This window comes from Tyto alba, unplaced genomic scaffold (assembly GCF_018691265.1).
Source record: "Tyto alba isolate M040663 unplaced genomic scaffold, T.alba_DEE_v4.0 Super-Scaffold_29, whole genome shotgun sequence".
Lineage (NCBI taxonomy): Eukaryota > Metazoa > Chordata > Aves > Strigiformes > Tytonidae > Tyto > Tyto alba.
Window position 1 is genome coordinate 2084084 of NW_024881303.1, and position 17417 is coordinate 2101500.

Below are 17417 nucleotides of genomic sequence, written 5' to 3' on the forward strand. Positions count from 1 at the left end.
CATTAAAAAATAGATACCAACATAAACATTCACAGAGCTTTTAGGGAGAATGCACCAACACTGATCACTCTCAAAATCTGCATTTCTTAAATAAGGTGTTTAGGATTCTGCAAGATAATTGTGACAAAATTATGCTCCCTGAATATTCCCTATAGTCACCTTTCTATCCAAAGACAGACTTGAAGGAAAGTCTTGCTAAAAAAAGACACATATTCTCAGCATTTTACCAACAGTTCATTTTGCTTCTGTCAACATGGTTTTAACATAAAGTTTTTTAAAACCTTAACTTTCAGTAGCTATCAGAACAATTAAGTTGTCAAGCATCTTCTACTAGAGCATCTCCAAACTTTTTAATATCAAGTAATTATTTGGCACTTACAAGACCAGATGCATTCACATTTTCAATTTAAATGCAAATACTGTGGAGAGATTTCAGGTTTTGTATCTATTTTTATAAATGCTTCTAATTTTTAAAAGAAAAGGATTTATTATTCTGGAGATGCCATGTGGCAGGTGTCTGTTTTTACATGTGCTCTAGTTAATTAGCTCCTATTTCTTTCACTGCTTTTCTTTTGAAGGAATGGGAGGTGTATACTTCTTTGTAATGAAGAAGACTTCAGTTTACAAGTTACTCAGTATATGATCCATTAAATAGATGAAGCCGAGATCACAGTATGTGAAGCACAGCATGGTTTCTCTTTTAACTGCTTTTAGAAGTAAATATTCAAGAGAAATAAGCATAATCAGAAGAGCAAAGACACATAGGTTTACAGAAATATTCAGGTGGGAAGGGAGCTCAGGAGGTTGTTTCTAGACCAATCTCCTGCTCCAAGCAGGGCCAGATGTGAGCTCAGACCAGGCTGTTCAGGGTTGAAAATCTCCAGGGATGGAAAGTGCATCAACCTCCTGCCTCTGGTTCCCTGCTCGTGAAAACCAGCAGTCGCCCCAGTGGTGTCACCCCAGTATAAAGCTGAACTGAGGGCAGAAAATGCAGTGTCCTACCAGGGACCAGCCCCATCTGCCAGGTGGAAGGCTGTTTTCATCTCTGATTTCAAGCAGACACGAATAAAGATTCAAACGCATCAAAGCAGGTATATGAGGGTGAAACTGCAAAACACGAATGAAGGTTGATCAATAAGCAGTGGTGAAAAATTGGCAGGTGACAATTTGGTACTTTCCGAAACCCCAAGCAGAAGAAAGGGGGGGAAATCCAAAACATTTCCTACGCTACAGAATCCTACACTGTTGCAGGTTGCCAAGACAAGGTGCCACGCACAACCCCGGCCAGGCCTGCGGGCTCAGGGCTGCCCCATCCCCAGGCAAACGGGAACTTCACAAGTCTCGTCACAAGCCAGACAAGAACTGGGATATAAATTAAACAATTCAGAGAAGCTGACACAATCTCCAGTGGGCTGTGCACTTGCCAAACAAATTATAAATCCTCTGAACATTGCAGCTGGGTGTTTTCCAGGGCCAATGCCTTTATAAAGTTTAATTCTTGTGCCAAAGCTGTCAAAAAAAAGAAAATAGCCTTGCTGAGTTTTTCTGGATGCCCAGAAGTAATATATTGCAAATCTTCGCTCATCTCTTTGCCCACACACTGCAAATGAAACTCAGCACACAGTACTTGCCTTTCTTCCAAAACCTAGAGCAAACCCCCAGTTTCCAAGGCTTCCACACTGGCTTGTCCCCATCTCCTGCTTCTTGTGTGGCTCAAGAGCTTTAGTCAACTGCAGGATTTCGTTAGAGCCTGGATTTGTTCCAACATGGCATGCTTTTCCCTTCAACACTTTGTTTTTATCCCACAGTTCAATGCCTCAAAAATTAATTGGGATCCTATAAAACTTTCCAAAAAGATTTGTCAGACTGGGCAGAGACCTACCAATCCTAATCACAGTTGCCTGATGCAATACAAGTAAGTACCTTAAAACACATTTCAAGGTCATCCATGTATCCTGGTAACATCAGAACAAAACATTGTGCACTGTTCTTTTTCTCTTCTCTTCCTCCCCCTTTAAGATGAGACAAAACTTTGAAAAACTCAGGGGTTTTATGCCAAAATGATAATGCTGTTAAGACTACACAGACTTCATCACGTATTAATCAGCCAAGATCTAATACAACATTGAACTATGACACCACACCCCTGCCAAAAGAATTTATCATGTATTAGTAGTTAATAATAGCCAGCCAACAGTAGGGATAACTTTTTTTCCTTGCCCCCAGTGAATAAAGAACGTGGCTATCTGAAGCAGCCCCAATGTAAAGGTGAGAAGAAGAGAGATCAAATGAATACGACCTCTTGAAATCCCTTCTGATGTGTCTTTATAGACACGTGGTGCCCAACAGGCACCACCTGATGTTTTGCAGAGTAGAAAACTTATTTAAAAATAAAATTTCTGTACGCAAAAATCCTGGGAAGTCCTAATGAAAGGGCAGAAGAATCAATAAACCATCTACATTTTTATATGGAACCATTTTATGAACTCATCCATGATACACTCCAGCCTGGGAGAGAGTGAACATGCCTGAGACGACTATTGCAGATAATAAAAATAAATGGACTTATTAAACTCTGAAGCTCAACTTTTTTACACATTCATTCTCAGAGCTGTAAACTTTTAGGATAGTGCACTGGTAAATTATGACTGTAGCAACACGCTGGATTGGTTGTAAGATCAGGTTTTCTAGGCTAAAATCTTGTCTCACTGAAATCCCATTCACAGGGTGCATCTCCCAGTGGAAGAATCAGAATTGGCTGGCTGTTTTTGTTTTGGACTAAACTGTACTCATTCTTACAAATCCAGAAGAGGCCCCAGGGAGATGCCTGCTGTGGTGGTCTCAAGGGATGGCAAACCCACCCCAGGCATGTTACGGTTATGATGGCAACGAGAGAGGATCTCAGTGTCAGAGCAGACAGACATGGCCAGAGACCTCTGGGAAGAGCTGGCAGGGTGGTGGAAGCAAGCTATTGAAATTGCAGGTGGAGTTGGTCATTTTACCAAAAAAGGTTATGTTATGAGAGATGAGATGAGATAGTTGCCTGGGATAAAGACACCTGGATTCGATGACCCAGGAGGGGCCACCTAGTCCTATTCCGAAATACGAATTTCAAAACCTTGGCACTTCCATGAAATCACTCCTGCTTCCCAGCCTGCCCCAAGGTAAGCCCAGCCATCAATGGATGCTGAAAGCCAGCACAGAGGCTGCTGAATTTCCACCCCACCGAAGCATCCTGGGGAGCTCATCTCTGCCAGCCTCCCGCAGCCCCCACGGCCAGGCAGCACCACGGGCCTGCACCGTTCCTCATTAGGAAGCCAACGGTGGTCGTCGCTTCTGCATGGTGTAGTAATGCCCGTTTTATGTGTATGGATACTTGCCAAGGCCTTCAGCTTTCTCCAGCCATGACATAATCACTAGTATAATCAGCCTGTTGTGAGACCTTCCCAGAATACAGAGAACGAAAAGGAGGAGGGGGGGTGAAAAAAGGGTGGTTCTGCTAGGTGCATAGAAAACCCAACATTTTAGACTTGGCTTGCAGGAGCCATGTCACGTCCTGCCCAGACGAGGGACACGTTCCCAACCAGCACTGGCAGCTGATGCCAGCCAGGCGCCCCGCGCGTCAGACGGACGCATCGCTCGGCCGCTGCCCGGGATCCAGCAGCTGCGCCGCTGCCGGGGTGGCCCGCCGGGTGACGACTGGCACGGGTGCCACCAAAACCCAATTTCCACCTTTAGGATAAAACCTGCGGGGCCTCGCCTCTGTTCCGGCGCTCGGCAGCAGCACCGTGGGGGCCCTGCTCGCATTTCAATTAACAGCATTTGTGGATCTTCAAGGGGTGACAGCAGAGGTGATGATGTGTAACCAGACAGACTTATTTTTAGCCTTTACTTCATGCAACTGCTCTAAACCAACAAGGGAAATTCCTAAGAAAAAGCTCTGGAACAGAGCCGTCATGGGAAAGCAGAAGGGTAAGCAGGTGTGCAAGAGTGAACATCAGTAATACCCAATACAGGATTTTTATTTTTTAAAAGACCTATTATGAAAGCAACAAAAATTTCATTTATTTCACAATCTGCACTTTTTTTTTTTTCCTCCCCATCTTCTTTTTAGCAGTCACTACTACACAGTTCACACAGAGGTTTTAAAGACATAATGGAATAGGTACTTCCAGCAATCTCAGCCTTAAAATGCATTTCCCCAGAGTGTTTTTTGTTCAGCAAAAGCTTTTGTGCTAATGTTGCGCACAGGTCATTATTTTATATTTAAACTGACAGGGAATCCCACCCCTTTGAAAAATTAACTCCAAACACTATGTTCCTGCTTCACAGATGGGAAAAGTCACGCAGAGTCAACTGGCACTACAAAAAATGTTGCAGTTGCAGTGGAAGAGACAAAGTGATCTATTTAAAGAGGTACTGGGAGGAGTTGCTGATGAGGCACCAAACCCAAGCTGGTGCACACTGCCACTCTTCCAAATAATTTCAGTGCTCTGTACTTTAAGACCTGTAAAATGTTTCTCTGGCTCTACCTGTTTCCCAATACAGCGCACAGATGTCCTTCAAAGATGCTACCCAGCATTTTTGCTCTATTACTGGATGGAGGAGCCACCTTACATCATCATCAAAAGCCTTTAATTCTTCATTGACATACTGGTATCTACAGAGAGATTTTATTTTCATTTTCCCCTTTGCAGTGTCTTTGGAGTATTTTTTCTTCCATGCTCTCACAATTCTGAGTACCCAGTTTGAGTCATGCTGAAAATGTATAATTTTCCAGAAGCCGTAGACATATGATTATCTTGATTCCTGCCTCTTTTGACATTTCCAATTGTCACCCAAAATCTGTACAGTACTGTGACGATCATGCTTTTATGTAGTATCTTAATGATTACAAGGCCAATATTACCATTTCTCTAATGCCTTTTGCTTCCCTCTCCAAACACGCAGTGAAGAGAAAATTTTAAAGGAGTAAAATAACCTCCAGCAGCAAAGTCTAAAAGATCCTTAGGCTGGAAGAGTTTCCTGGGAGATGGGATAAGCTGGATGTTCAACTCCCCATGCCAGATCAAGGCAAGGAACTGAGCCTGGGACCACATCACAGGTGGGGTCAGTAATTCCCAAGCTCCTGGCAATAATGTGAGCTCCCCTCTGCACAGCGGTGCATGCACGGAAGATGAGGAAGCATCCACATCGCCATGTGTGTTGGCCCCAGGGCTGTGAGTAAGCAAGGTTGATTTTAACATAAATGTATCTGTGTGTTTCCTTCTTATTTTAATTAACAAAATATCCGTAGGAAGACTGATTACCACTTACCTCTAACTGAGACCAACAGAGGCATATAGTGACAAATTCATGATGAAAGCAAATTAATAGAAATAGTTTGGGTGGGAAAGAACTCTGAAAGAAGTGCAAGAGATTTCCGGCATCCTGGCCTTTATGAGAAAGGATTTCCATTCCACCTGAACAACATTCCTCTCTATTATCTAGAAGTCAGAAAAACAGAACAACCTCCAAGCAAGCACAGCAAAAAATACACATGCACGTCAGGCATTGAAGTTGTCAGGAACTTTGTTTATCTAGAGCGGCTGTGTTGGATTTGCTACTTGAGACAGCTTTTTTTTTTTTTTTTTCTAAAAAAAAAAAAGGAGAAACCCGTCAAGTTTTACTAGAATGAGAGGAGTTAAGATTCTCTTAGAGCTTCCTCTGCTTTCTAATGGTTTTGTCTAGAAATATGCTATGGGAAGCTATTCTAATCATCAGTCTGAGAGCAGGATGTGAAGATGCCACTGATGAGAACACCCACCAATACTCAAATGCTAGCAGATTTGCAATCATTTAAAGAACTCATTAATCTAAAGAAAATACTTGGAAAGAAACTTTCATGATTAGAATTGGTGAGCAGCCAGCTTTGCTGAAATGAGAGAGCATTTCTTCTTTCTCTGGTTTGACCCAAGACACCTTGATGGACGACAATGTCTTTGATGGAATGAAATATTTTGCAATAACTTTGGGTACAGTTAAGCCGATAATGGCATTCTTTAAAACAGTTTTTCACAGACTTTCTCGCTAAGATTTTGACAGGTACACAGCACACGGCCACTGATTTGCCTCTAGTGAGCTCCTGTTCAAAGCAAATGGAGGAAATGAAAGATAATGCATTATATCTGTACCTCTTGGTACTCAAAACAATTCCTCTTTATCATCTCAGCAAAGCTTTCATTTACATTATCTGATGGCCGAAAGGGAAAGGCACTAACACAACAGCTCAGCAGAACAGAGACAAAGGGAGCAGAGTTTGCAGCTTACAACTTGCTTAAGAAAGGGCTGTCTTTAAAGGATGTTGGTTTACCTGAAAGTGTAAATTTAACTGCTTGAGGTGGCAGCGTATGAGGGAGTCTCTTCCCTCAGCATGTGTGCAGCTCCTGTTGTTCTGCAAGGGATCCGTTTCCATCCAAACTGACAAGCAAGCACCCAGCTTGTTTTTGTGGGAAGGATTTACAATTACTTTTAAGTTATATAGGCCAAAAGACCAAAAAAAAAAAAAAAAACAAAAAAAAAAACCACACAACCCAAAACTGGTTATGACTAAATGGTTTCCTCGCTGCAATGGCAGCTTTAATCTGCTTTTTATTTTAAGAACAAACATCTTCCGTGCCAATGCTCACTGGAAGGAGAGGAAATCAAGTAACAGCGGAAAAACAGAGAACATATTAAATGCTTATGCATATTTGGAGGCTTCCCGATAAATCCAGGGAGCTAACAAATGGAAAGCAATGCACTGAGACCATCAGTGGCACTTGCTACCCCAACACTCCTCCAGTAGCACATGGAAACTGCAGAAACCAGTTATTTACAACATGTAGAAGCAGAGAACACATATTACTAGTTATTTACCCCCTGGAGAAGCAGAAAACACACATTGCACAGCACTTCCATGTGGGCGCATTTTGCACCAGGTGATACACATTCCCCCCCCAAGCCATCATATCTGGTCATTTTGCCATTTCACCATATTTATCCCCACTTTTTGAGGGTCCCATAGAAGATGGATGGAGGAGCACTGAGCTGACCTGAATACACCTCGGTGTCACATCAGCACCTCAATGCCTGAATCTGCTCTTTACACATAACCTCATTTCTTGCCACCATTGCTCGTTGATCCACGTAATTTCTTACTTTCAAAAAGGATAAGTTACTTTTGATATTCATTTACTTTTATTTGTTTCTTTTTAAAGGATTCTCTCTGGGTTTAGATTTTCAAATTATTATTAAATGTGTGGCAGTCATATGGCATCATTCACAATGGGTTCAAAGTCAGGCGTGGTGGGTAGTCACAGACTTGGGCAGCCAGCCACAAAGACAGAAAAAATGCCCAGAAAAAAAAATCAAGAGCTGCTGAAGGTAAGGTGGCATCCATGGAATGAAGCACATACAACAAATGCACCTTCAGATAAATGCATAGAGAAATTTAGTGAATTTTAAAGGGAACAAATTTCATGTGAGCCCTGATGATGCTCTCAGACAACTTTACATTTCTTTCTGGGTAAGATTAGGGGATTACTGTCTAATCCTGGAACTGGTAGTCCACCCGACAGAAAATGTGAACTCCATTTACCAAATGATCCTCCTGCAAGGCTTAGATGCTATTTCAAGTAAATACTCTGTCCTCTTCAGCTGCTGTGTGAAAATTCTGATATACATTAACAAAAAAATAAACGAAAGAGAGAGAAACAACCAGCTACAGGAAAAATGCTAAGAAATACATACACAAAATATTATCAAAACTCTGATAGGAATTTCTCTCATATTTCACTCCTAAACTCAGCATCACTTTTAGTAAGGATAATTCAATCAAGACCGGAATAAAGATTTTTTTCTAAAAGACAGCTCTTCCCTTTTAACAGAAATAATAAGGGGAAAATCACAGCAGGTAGCAATGAACTGGGACTAGAAGGGAGCTGTGCTTCATTTATTTAATGGGTTGTTCCTTGTTGCGGTCCCTTCTCAGAATTAACAGGGCCACACAGCACAGAGGAAAAAAGAAAAAAGTCACCTCCAATGCTTTAATGATATTTTGTTCAACATCTTGCAGCTCCTAGGCATCTCATAGGCATGGTCTTCTATAAATAAAAATGTGAGGGCATATTATTATTATGCTATGACTCATGAAATTTGTATCTGCAGGGAGCTAGGGACTTTGGCTTTTCCTCTGGGCTCTCCGGTGCTGCCTTCTGGGTCAATTAAAATACAGAGATTTCTTTCCACACAAAGCCTTTTCTCTGCCTTTGCTTATTCCGAGTGTGTGTTTCACTCACATCTCCCTTTCACAACCTCATCACCATTGTAAATCACAGCAAATTAACGTCGATGCTATGTTCCTGAAGCAAGACTACTTTTGGACAACAAAACGCCTAAGCCAAATATCAAAAACTCAAATGGAAATACAGTATTACAAATAAATCTGGGGACATCTCCTGAGAAACTCCTGCAGACTTAGGATGATGCAATGCTCTCTCCCTGACCCCCAGAACAGAAATAGCTTCTAATTCCTCGTCCTGCTGAAGAGTATGATATGTTGGGCAATAAGAAGTGAACAGGGGTTACGGCTCTCATAAAATATTCACACCACTGGCTCTCTATACAGCAGTTTCTCCTGAGTATGATTAATCACATGTTATTATTTAAAGTTCCTATAGCGTGGGAGTTTATGTTTCACTACCATTCACAGATTAGATTATAGAAAATTAGTTTCAGATGAACTGTTTGGTTCAAGTAGATTAATCCACTCTGATGATGCCTATCAGCCAATCGAACCGGTTCTTCAAACCAACTGGCTATGTCCCTGGGGTTATCTAGAAAGCGATAAACAACTGGGGAGAGTTTCTCTCCACCTGGCAGTAATTGTTCTGCAAACACTCTTCTCTTACTTTTATCTAAGACAGACATTTATCCTGCTATTTAGTATAATTAAAGCATAGGTACTAATCTAAAGCTCCTACACAGGGAGCAGTCGTCTGATGGCAGCAGATTCACAGCATGCACAACAGCCTTAATTTCAATAACAAGTTCAGCTGATGAGGAGGAAGAAAAGGGTGAAGGAGGTAATGACATCTCCAGGAGCTCAGGATGCATTCACTGCCAAGACAGCGTGTGCTGGGGATCAGCACAGGCAATGCCCAGCAGACATGGTGCCCTTCGGCGATCATTTGCCTCCAGCTTGGACGGGGGAGCTGCCGCATCTTCACAATTCAAACAGGCACCATGCCACCCCTGTTCCAGCTGGGGAGTTTGAGCCCAGCACAAGGGCCACCGGCTATTTGAAGCCAACACTAATTCATCTCATACATTATTAGGAATGACCAGAAATACATTCGGAAACATAGGACACCACTATGTGAACACTGCTATCCTGTCAGATTAGCACTCCATCGATCTTCCAAGCTCAACAGTTTGCCGGCAAAACTTACCTCTTACGATGATGTTGGTGGACTTTTTCGCAGGATTTCCGACATTATTATTGGCGATGCAACTGTACGTGCCAGCATCTTCTGACGTGATGGCAGGTATCGTTAAAGTGCCGCCGTTCAGGACCGTTTTCTCGGGCAGGATGCCGGCAGACCTCACCCACGTCAGGCTGGGGGCTGGCTCCCCTCCTGTCGTCACACAGACCAAGGTGATTGCTTCTCCAGGGTTCACCACTATCGGGTCGTCCACAAGAAGCTTAATTGAAGGGGATGCTGCAAAACACAAGAGGAAGAGAAAGATGTAGCGGGGCCACGTCTGAGGTATTGCTCAGTCCTGGACAAGCACACTCAAGCCAACTGAGATCAGCAAAGGCACGTCAGCTGCAGCGCTCTTCGCGTGACTACGTGCCCTCTGAGCAAGGTGTTCCCCATCCTGATGCTCCCCCTGACACCACATTTCTCACCCTGCTCAGTCATCACCTTGCTGACAAACTGCAGATGAGGATTTATGGATGGTCGACCCTGCGGCTGTACTTGGGAACTAACGTACAATGTATGAGACAGGTGCCAGGACACTGGATTTTAAACCTGGGAAGAGATGAATTAATAACAATCGTCTTATTTGGCATGGAAGGCATGTTGTTCTCTTCAAGTCAGATCCTACCCAGTGAAAACCACCCCTCTTAATCCACCTGCCTCCCCAGTGAAATCCTTGGACTGCCAACTGAGATGAATTTGTAGCATTTGAGTTGGGTCTGTTGAATCATGAAGGGTCGTCTCCCTTGGGACAACATCTCCTGACACACAGAGAAACTGCAGAATCTAGTTCAGATGCCTCTTTCCCTGTATGGGCTGTGCAACCTGCATCTCACAGCACCAGCAGACGGTGTGTCCACGGCTCCATCTCCTCACAGACACACAAGAGAAGTGAAGACTCTGGTCCCCACTAATTTCCATAAAATATCCTATGACCAGCTCCAGGGGCTTTGTTTGGGCAGGACGACCAAACCAGCCAAACTCTGCTGCAGTACAGGCTAATGGGAAGATGCTGCTGCTTTCAGAAAGGAGAAACAAGTCATTAAATTTAATTCTCTCTTCTTGCCTCTTCTTTTCCATTAAATATTTGCATATGATATAAGAGGAGCAACCAAAATGCTCAGTATGAAGGAACAGGGCAGGGCAATTGATTTTATGTGCTGGAATTTAGAATCACAATCTGAGCTGTGACATCCCCTGTCATTTGTGCTGAGGGATCCACCCTTGCTGGATTCAGGCTTTACTTGAAGGCACACCCTAAACTGCATAAGCAATGAGCCAATATTTAAATACATATTGCTATTACAGAAAAAGCAACAATACTAAATAAACACAGGCAGAAAGGTGAAGGATTGAAATTCTGGGCAAAGAATACAAGAAAAAGTGACAATAAAAAATGAAAGGAAATAAAAATCTTACATCCAAAAATCGTATTACTAGCCTCATTAGTACAGAGTGTGGTGGGCTGACCCTGGCCAGACACAAGGTGCCCCCCAAAGCCGCTCCATCACTCCCCTCCTCAGCTGGACAGGGGAGAGAGAGTATAACAAAAGGCTTTATGGGTCGAGATAAAGACAGGGAGAGATCACTCACCAATTACCATCACAGGCAAAACAGACTCCACTTGGAGAAAGCAATTTAATTTATTCCAAAACAAATCAGAGCAAGGTAATGAGAAATAAAACCAAATCTTAAAACCACCTTACCCCCACCCCTCCCAGGCTCAGTTTTGCTCCCGATTTCTCTCCCTCCTCCCCGCAGTGGTGCAGGGGGATGGGTAATGGGGGCTGTGGTGTGTTCTGTTTAATATAGGAATCTTATTTAAATATTAAAGGAATACACACTAATCACTAAAGGCAAATACAAGAGTCAACTATAAAATATAAGTTTTCTCTATTTGGAGTTTACCCAAGAAGAATTAGTTGTCTTTGCATTCAGAAGCTGGAGCACACAAATGGGAAGCACTTCATTTATACCTGTCCTAGCACAAAGAGAGCAGGCAGCCTCCAGCCGGGGAAACACTTTAAGGTTTACAAGCAAAGCCTCCTCTTCCAGCTCCTCCCACCCTGGGACCCTGCATTAATTCCTGGCTTCATGTAACCAGCTTAAAGGTGAAGAAACTGGGTGCATGGCTAAAAAAAAAAAACAGACAGAAAACAAGGCAGCGCTGCCCACTATCTGTGTCAGTGCTTCTTTGCTCATGTCCTCTGACCTCACATTCTTTCGTCAGTTGATGCATCCATCTGCCTCTGTTTTGGGATTAGAGGTATGAAACTGGGCAGTATGTCATGTTGCATGCTTAAGTAGATTTTGCCTGGGCGAAGCTGGCAGCAGCAGAGATCCAGGTAGCTGCTGTGGAACTAGAACTGAGCTCCAGACCCGCAGGGTCACCCTCAACCAGAGGGTAGCACTCAGCTGGCCTCTCTTTCTCTCTCCCTCCCTCCCTCCTGAGTTTAATGATTTTTTCCTGAACAGCTCTGGCAAGGAGCTGCTCTCTGCTCTCACTAAACATCAAGTCATGAGACAGGGAACAAGAGAACCAGAAATAATGCTTCAAAACTTAGAACAAAAGATGAAAGCTCCAACAATGTCAACCCAACCTCGTGGTGTTGTTTACCATAATGGCCTCATAATCCTCCAGATGAAAGGGGGCCCTTTGCCATCTTTCAGGTAGAGACAAAGATAGCAGCTGATGTGATAAAAATGCTGTGATACATCCCTTTCATCACAGCACTCAAAACAGTAAGTACATGAAAATTATGGTATGCATACAGCAATTTCTGTTTGCTTACACCACACATTTCACTTAACTACAACCTATCCCACTAGACAAACACAAACAAAAATTCAGCAATACACTCAACTACTACCATTAAAAGCCTGGTTTATACCAAAGAACATTAAGAAATTCAGAAGGAATGTTAAGGTTTCCAGCAAATGAAACTCAGTGTAGCATACAAAGGGTCAAATACCTATTATGAATAGAATATGAATCCACAGGAACAACAAGCTATTATTTTGACACTTCTCTGCTTGAAACCCTATACATAATCTGTACCGTACTGTAATGCACCAAGAACACAGAACATCTTATTTCCAGCTTTATGGTGCAACTGAGGATAGAACTGGGTCTACAGCACTGCTTGCCTGATTTATTGTCACGTCAAACTCTGGCCTAGGAACGGCAAGACTGTGTTTCCTGGTGGTCACCTGGACTTTGTCCTTCCACTGCTGAAGCACGCTCAGCCCCACCACCAGCCCCACACTCCCCCGTCTCTGAGAGCACAACCTCTGCTCTCACTGCAGCCAACATCGACCTCTCCCCCTTCCAGCCGGGGATGGGCAAAGGTGGTTGTCAACACCCATCTGCTCGTGTGCCAAACACAAGCTGGAGACCTGTGGCTTCTCCTCACAGCTCTGACTGGCTGTTTCATCAAGGAAAGGGGAGAGAGAAAAAGAGAGAGGCAGGGAGAGCTAGCCAGGGAATGAAGGAGGCAAACGGCAAAAATCCCAAATGCTCAATAGCTCCAGTGATGCGCTCATACATGGTGGGGTGGCAGAAAAATGGTTTTAGCTCTAAGTCAGAGAGCTGTGTTCACTTCTCTATGTCAGTCCACACCTAAACGTGGAAACGAATTGGGCTAAATCACAAGTTTAGTCACCTGCTGGAAGATCTGCATTAATTGACTTGGTTAATTAACAGCATGTAGGGCTTCTGCAGGTCTGCTCTACTGGATAGCTCCTGTTTGACTCCATCCAGAAATACTTTCCCTTCCCAAACCAGAGGAACACCTCTAACTGCTGCCCACAGAATGCTGCTGCAAACAGCTGCCTCCCCCCACAGACTGGGAATGCAAAGCTGCAGCAGAGAAAGGAATAATGAAAGCACAAAGACAAAACTCCATGTAGCAATAGGGACAGTAAGCCCTGGCCTGGGCTGCTCAGGGCTGCTGCAGAATCTCTCCCCCTTCCAGATTTTCTGAGCAAACGTCTGTTAGACAAAAAGTGTAGGACTAGCTCCTGTTAGAGCTAGGGAAATGGAGCTCACCATCACGTGAGATCTCTCCCTGATCTAGTTTCAATGACAGCAAGAGGTACTGCCAAAAGGCGATTCCTCTTATCTACCTTGAGCTATCTTCTTGCAACAATCTTCCCCTGTGGTATCCATCTCTCTTCTGACTGCAGACAGAGCCCAAAGATTAGTTTAATCTAGACGGGTAAGATTTAGATGACAGAAGACGGGTGACATCAATCCTACCTTTAGGATGAGGATTTACAAATGCATCAGGAGCCTATAGATGGGAATAGGCAGAAAGTGCCGTTTTCAGCAACATCCATGTGCCAACCTCACACCGATCCCAGCGTTCCAAAAATCCTCTTAGATCCTTGCTCTTTCAGGAGCCTGAAATTTTAGCCTAATCCTCTCTCTAAAATGGATTTATCCTCTCTTCCATTTATTTGTAAACTTTTGGGGCTAAACACCATATACAGCATAAATCTGAACTGTGCAATTCATCGCCACACATTTTTTTTTTGGTCCAACATGATTAAAAAATGGAGTAGGCATTTATAAAGATGACACGATGATCCAGAGCAATTATAATAGTTGATGATTATACCAAAATATTGTTGGAGGATTATTAAAACTCATGCTTCAGGGCATAAAATGTATCTTTTTTTCTGGAATAGGAGGGCAGGCTATCACATATCTGCCTACTGAACACTTTTTATGCACTCTTCTGAAACATCTCCTTCTGGCTCTTGTTAAGGAAAGACATGAGATCTGATCCAAAAGGAAAATGCATGTGTTTATACATCCTTTGCATTTGTAAAGCATCTAGTGTTACTGAACCCCAACTAGGAAACCAACAACGCAGTCCCAGCAGTTCAAGCTGTGATATTTTAGATAGCAGGAAATCATGGAATTGAGTCAGAAGGAAGAGGAGATAAAGATATCTCCAAAAGATATGACTCTTATTAAAATTACACTACTGTAAAAGCCAGTATATGCAATTGCATATTGCTGGTACAAGTCTCAAACATGCTAGTTTTGCCTTTACTCTGTATATTGCTTTGGGGAGTCAGGCTTCAGCCTCCAAGATACAAATGGTTTCACCCAACAGCATCCACATCAACTGTGGGAACACACCTACAAAGTTTCAGCCAAGCTCCCTTCCACTTCTACAGTCCAGCCCGCTTTCCCCAAAAAAAGGATGGAGCCAGTACTGACATTCTGCCTGTTCAGTTTTTGAAAGGCACAGAAAGGTATCCTAAGCTTTTCAAGGCTTGTGAAGCCCCTCACATCCCTACAAACAGATTCCACATGGTCCCAACTGAGATCATTCAAAAAGACACATACTGCAGTGACAGTAAGCCAGCAATTTATGCCTCCAATCTTGATGTTGTTATGTAAGTTTTACAAAATTTAGTTTCACCAAGCAATGTACTTTGCTGATCGCCACGTTTACACTGGTCTCTTCTTACATGGAAAGCACTTCAAAACCAAAGTGCTTCAAAGCCCCCAGAACTCAGCAGGTGGATGTGCAATCAAAAGAAAAGATGCACAACTGCACCAGACCAGAATTTTCCTCTGCTAACAGCTGCCTTCTGGCATAAGGGCAAGGTCCTCAGTTTCTGTTTAAATCTTGCAGAGATCCCATAGAATTCCATGAAAAGGTTTAATTCAGAGATATATTTCATTATTTTATACTGCTGTATTCTTCTGCAGTTGGTTTAATCTCACCTATGTCACTTATTTTTGCTATCTTCCTTCTTATTCACCTCCTCTCCTAACTAAATAGTTTGAATTTTTTAAACTAAATAGTCTGATTTTTTTCAGCTTTTAGCCCCAGAACTCCATCTGTTCATACCATAAAACCCTGGGTCACGGTTCTGGTCACAGAGACGTGCCGACACAAAAATGCCGATACAGGACTCATATCCTCAATTTCACGTGGAGCTGAAGACTGATGGGATTTATAGCTGTAAGTAGTGTTCAGTACTGGTTTGGAAAGTTAAGCATCAGTGCCAATACAACCAAACAATACCAAAACTAATGGGGACACAGGAGGTGCTCACCTATGAAAACCTGTATGTTTTTACGGAATTCCTAATGCAACAGAAATACCCCTGCCGAAAGGAGTCAATACTAAATGGGGTGTATTATCACCCCTACAGCCACCTCCAAAGCTTCAGCCCGGCTGGGGTCTCTCTTAGGTGACTCTCAGCCATCAGGATTAACGAGATGATTGCTGGGCCATCCAGGTTTGGCAAGCAACGCATCTCCCAGCCAGAACCTTCACCCTGGCACCGGCAGAGACTCAGCCAGGCAACCTGCCCAGCGGAAACTTTCTCTCAACTCTCTGATAGGAATAATACAATTCATTATCAAACAATAGCAAGCTTTGGTAAATATTTCCACGGGTGAGTGCATGGAACAAGCTTTCCAAACATCGTATTTGGACATCGTAATGAGAACGGCTCAGTGTTCAAAAGAGCTCTGCATCTTTACTGCCCTTCAGAAGTAGGGGTTTCTGAGAGCCAGTCCCACATTTCAAAGTCATGGTTGGTTTGCCAGGAGACAAAGACAGCCGCAGTGCCACTGCGAGCTCTTCCCCACGAAGAACAAGGCACTACTCATGACGAGGGAAACTGTTCAGGTCCCCATTCATATTGCAGCTGCATCCTTTTTAAAGGGGCTTCAATTCAGAGGCTTTCATGTGCATGTATTGCCTCTGCATCCAATGTATTTCATAGGACAGTAGAGCCTGGCTGTGAACTCAACAGTGCATATGACAAAGTGCTATTGGAAGTACACCGGGTCACAACACATGGCCCTGCTAGTCAAGTGACTACAGAGAATTTAAATCAGAATTGCTTCAATACTTTTGCCCAGTATTAACATGTGCACACGACAAGTTAGGCACTTATGACATACAGATATAATATGTGGCTACAACATATACCGATACTCACAGAGGAAAAAAACAGCATGCAACACACACTGGTTTTGATTAATGACTGGGGCAAAAGTTTCTCAGATCCAGCACAAAGCTAGCAGTAATTAAGCCATCATTGACACTCTGAGATACACGCTTAACAATACCAGTTAACCAAGCACCTTTGACATAACAGCGTAGCTCTACAACAAAATGCTTCCAGTTTAAACAGAGCTGCCACGGGATCATTGGCAGGGAGACTGGAAACATCTTCTAATCAATGATCCGATACAGATGTTCACTGAACTTGAAAGAAGCAGAGTTGCTACTGCTGCCTGTGTTGGGTATCTGAGACAGATACTACACGGGGAGAAAAAAAGACAGCTGTCACTTATCTAGCATACAGAAAAAGTCTGATGCCAACCTGTGTTATAATTACTGTGAGACAAATCTATGTATTTAGACTGGGTATATGGAATTGAGAAAATGTCAAAATTGGCTTTAAGGATTACTGGAAATGCAAAAGAAAACTAATACTTTAATAGCAGTATCAAAGGAGAGGCAGAAAGTCATGACCTTGACAACTCACTCGTCTATGATGAATAAGAAAGGAAGTACATTATTTCCTCCAGTTTTGTGAATTATTGCACATACAGGACTGAAGTAATAGAACATAATTGAATTATACTTTCATATATACATGTGTGCGTGTATGCATCTATTTAATTTACAGCTACGATTTCCTGCAGGTATTCAACGCATATACTCCTAACTGTACACATTATGAATAGATCCTTTTCAAGTCAGAGCAAAAAGAGAGAACATCTGAGGTCCCTGCTGGGGTGGGAGCATCATTTTTGTACTTATATACTCAGTAAAGTTCAAAAAATAATAGATTATCATTCCCAGCTGAGGTCCAGATTTTGAATTACAGGGTAAAAATAAACTTTTTATTGCCCACACTGCCACAGCCTGC

The 17417-nt window shown here is 42.9% G+C and overlaps 1 protein-coding gene across 1 annotated transcript in view; it reads right to left on the reverse strand.

The window, feature by feature from the left end:
• MDGA2 (MAM domain containing glycosylphosphatidylinositol anchor 2) overlaps nucleotides 1–17417 on the reverse strand; it is a gene marked incomplete at its 5' end in the record, with an annotated part of 393304 nt that overhangs the window by 156446 nt on the left and 219441 nt on the right. Inside the window, one exon of the mRNA XM_042799013.1 lies at nucleotides 9471–9740. Coding sequence (XP_042654947.1) covers nucleotides 9471–9740 — 270 coding nt within the window. The remainder of the gene's footprint in view (nucleotides 1–9470; nucleotides 9741–17417) is intronic.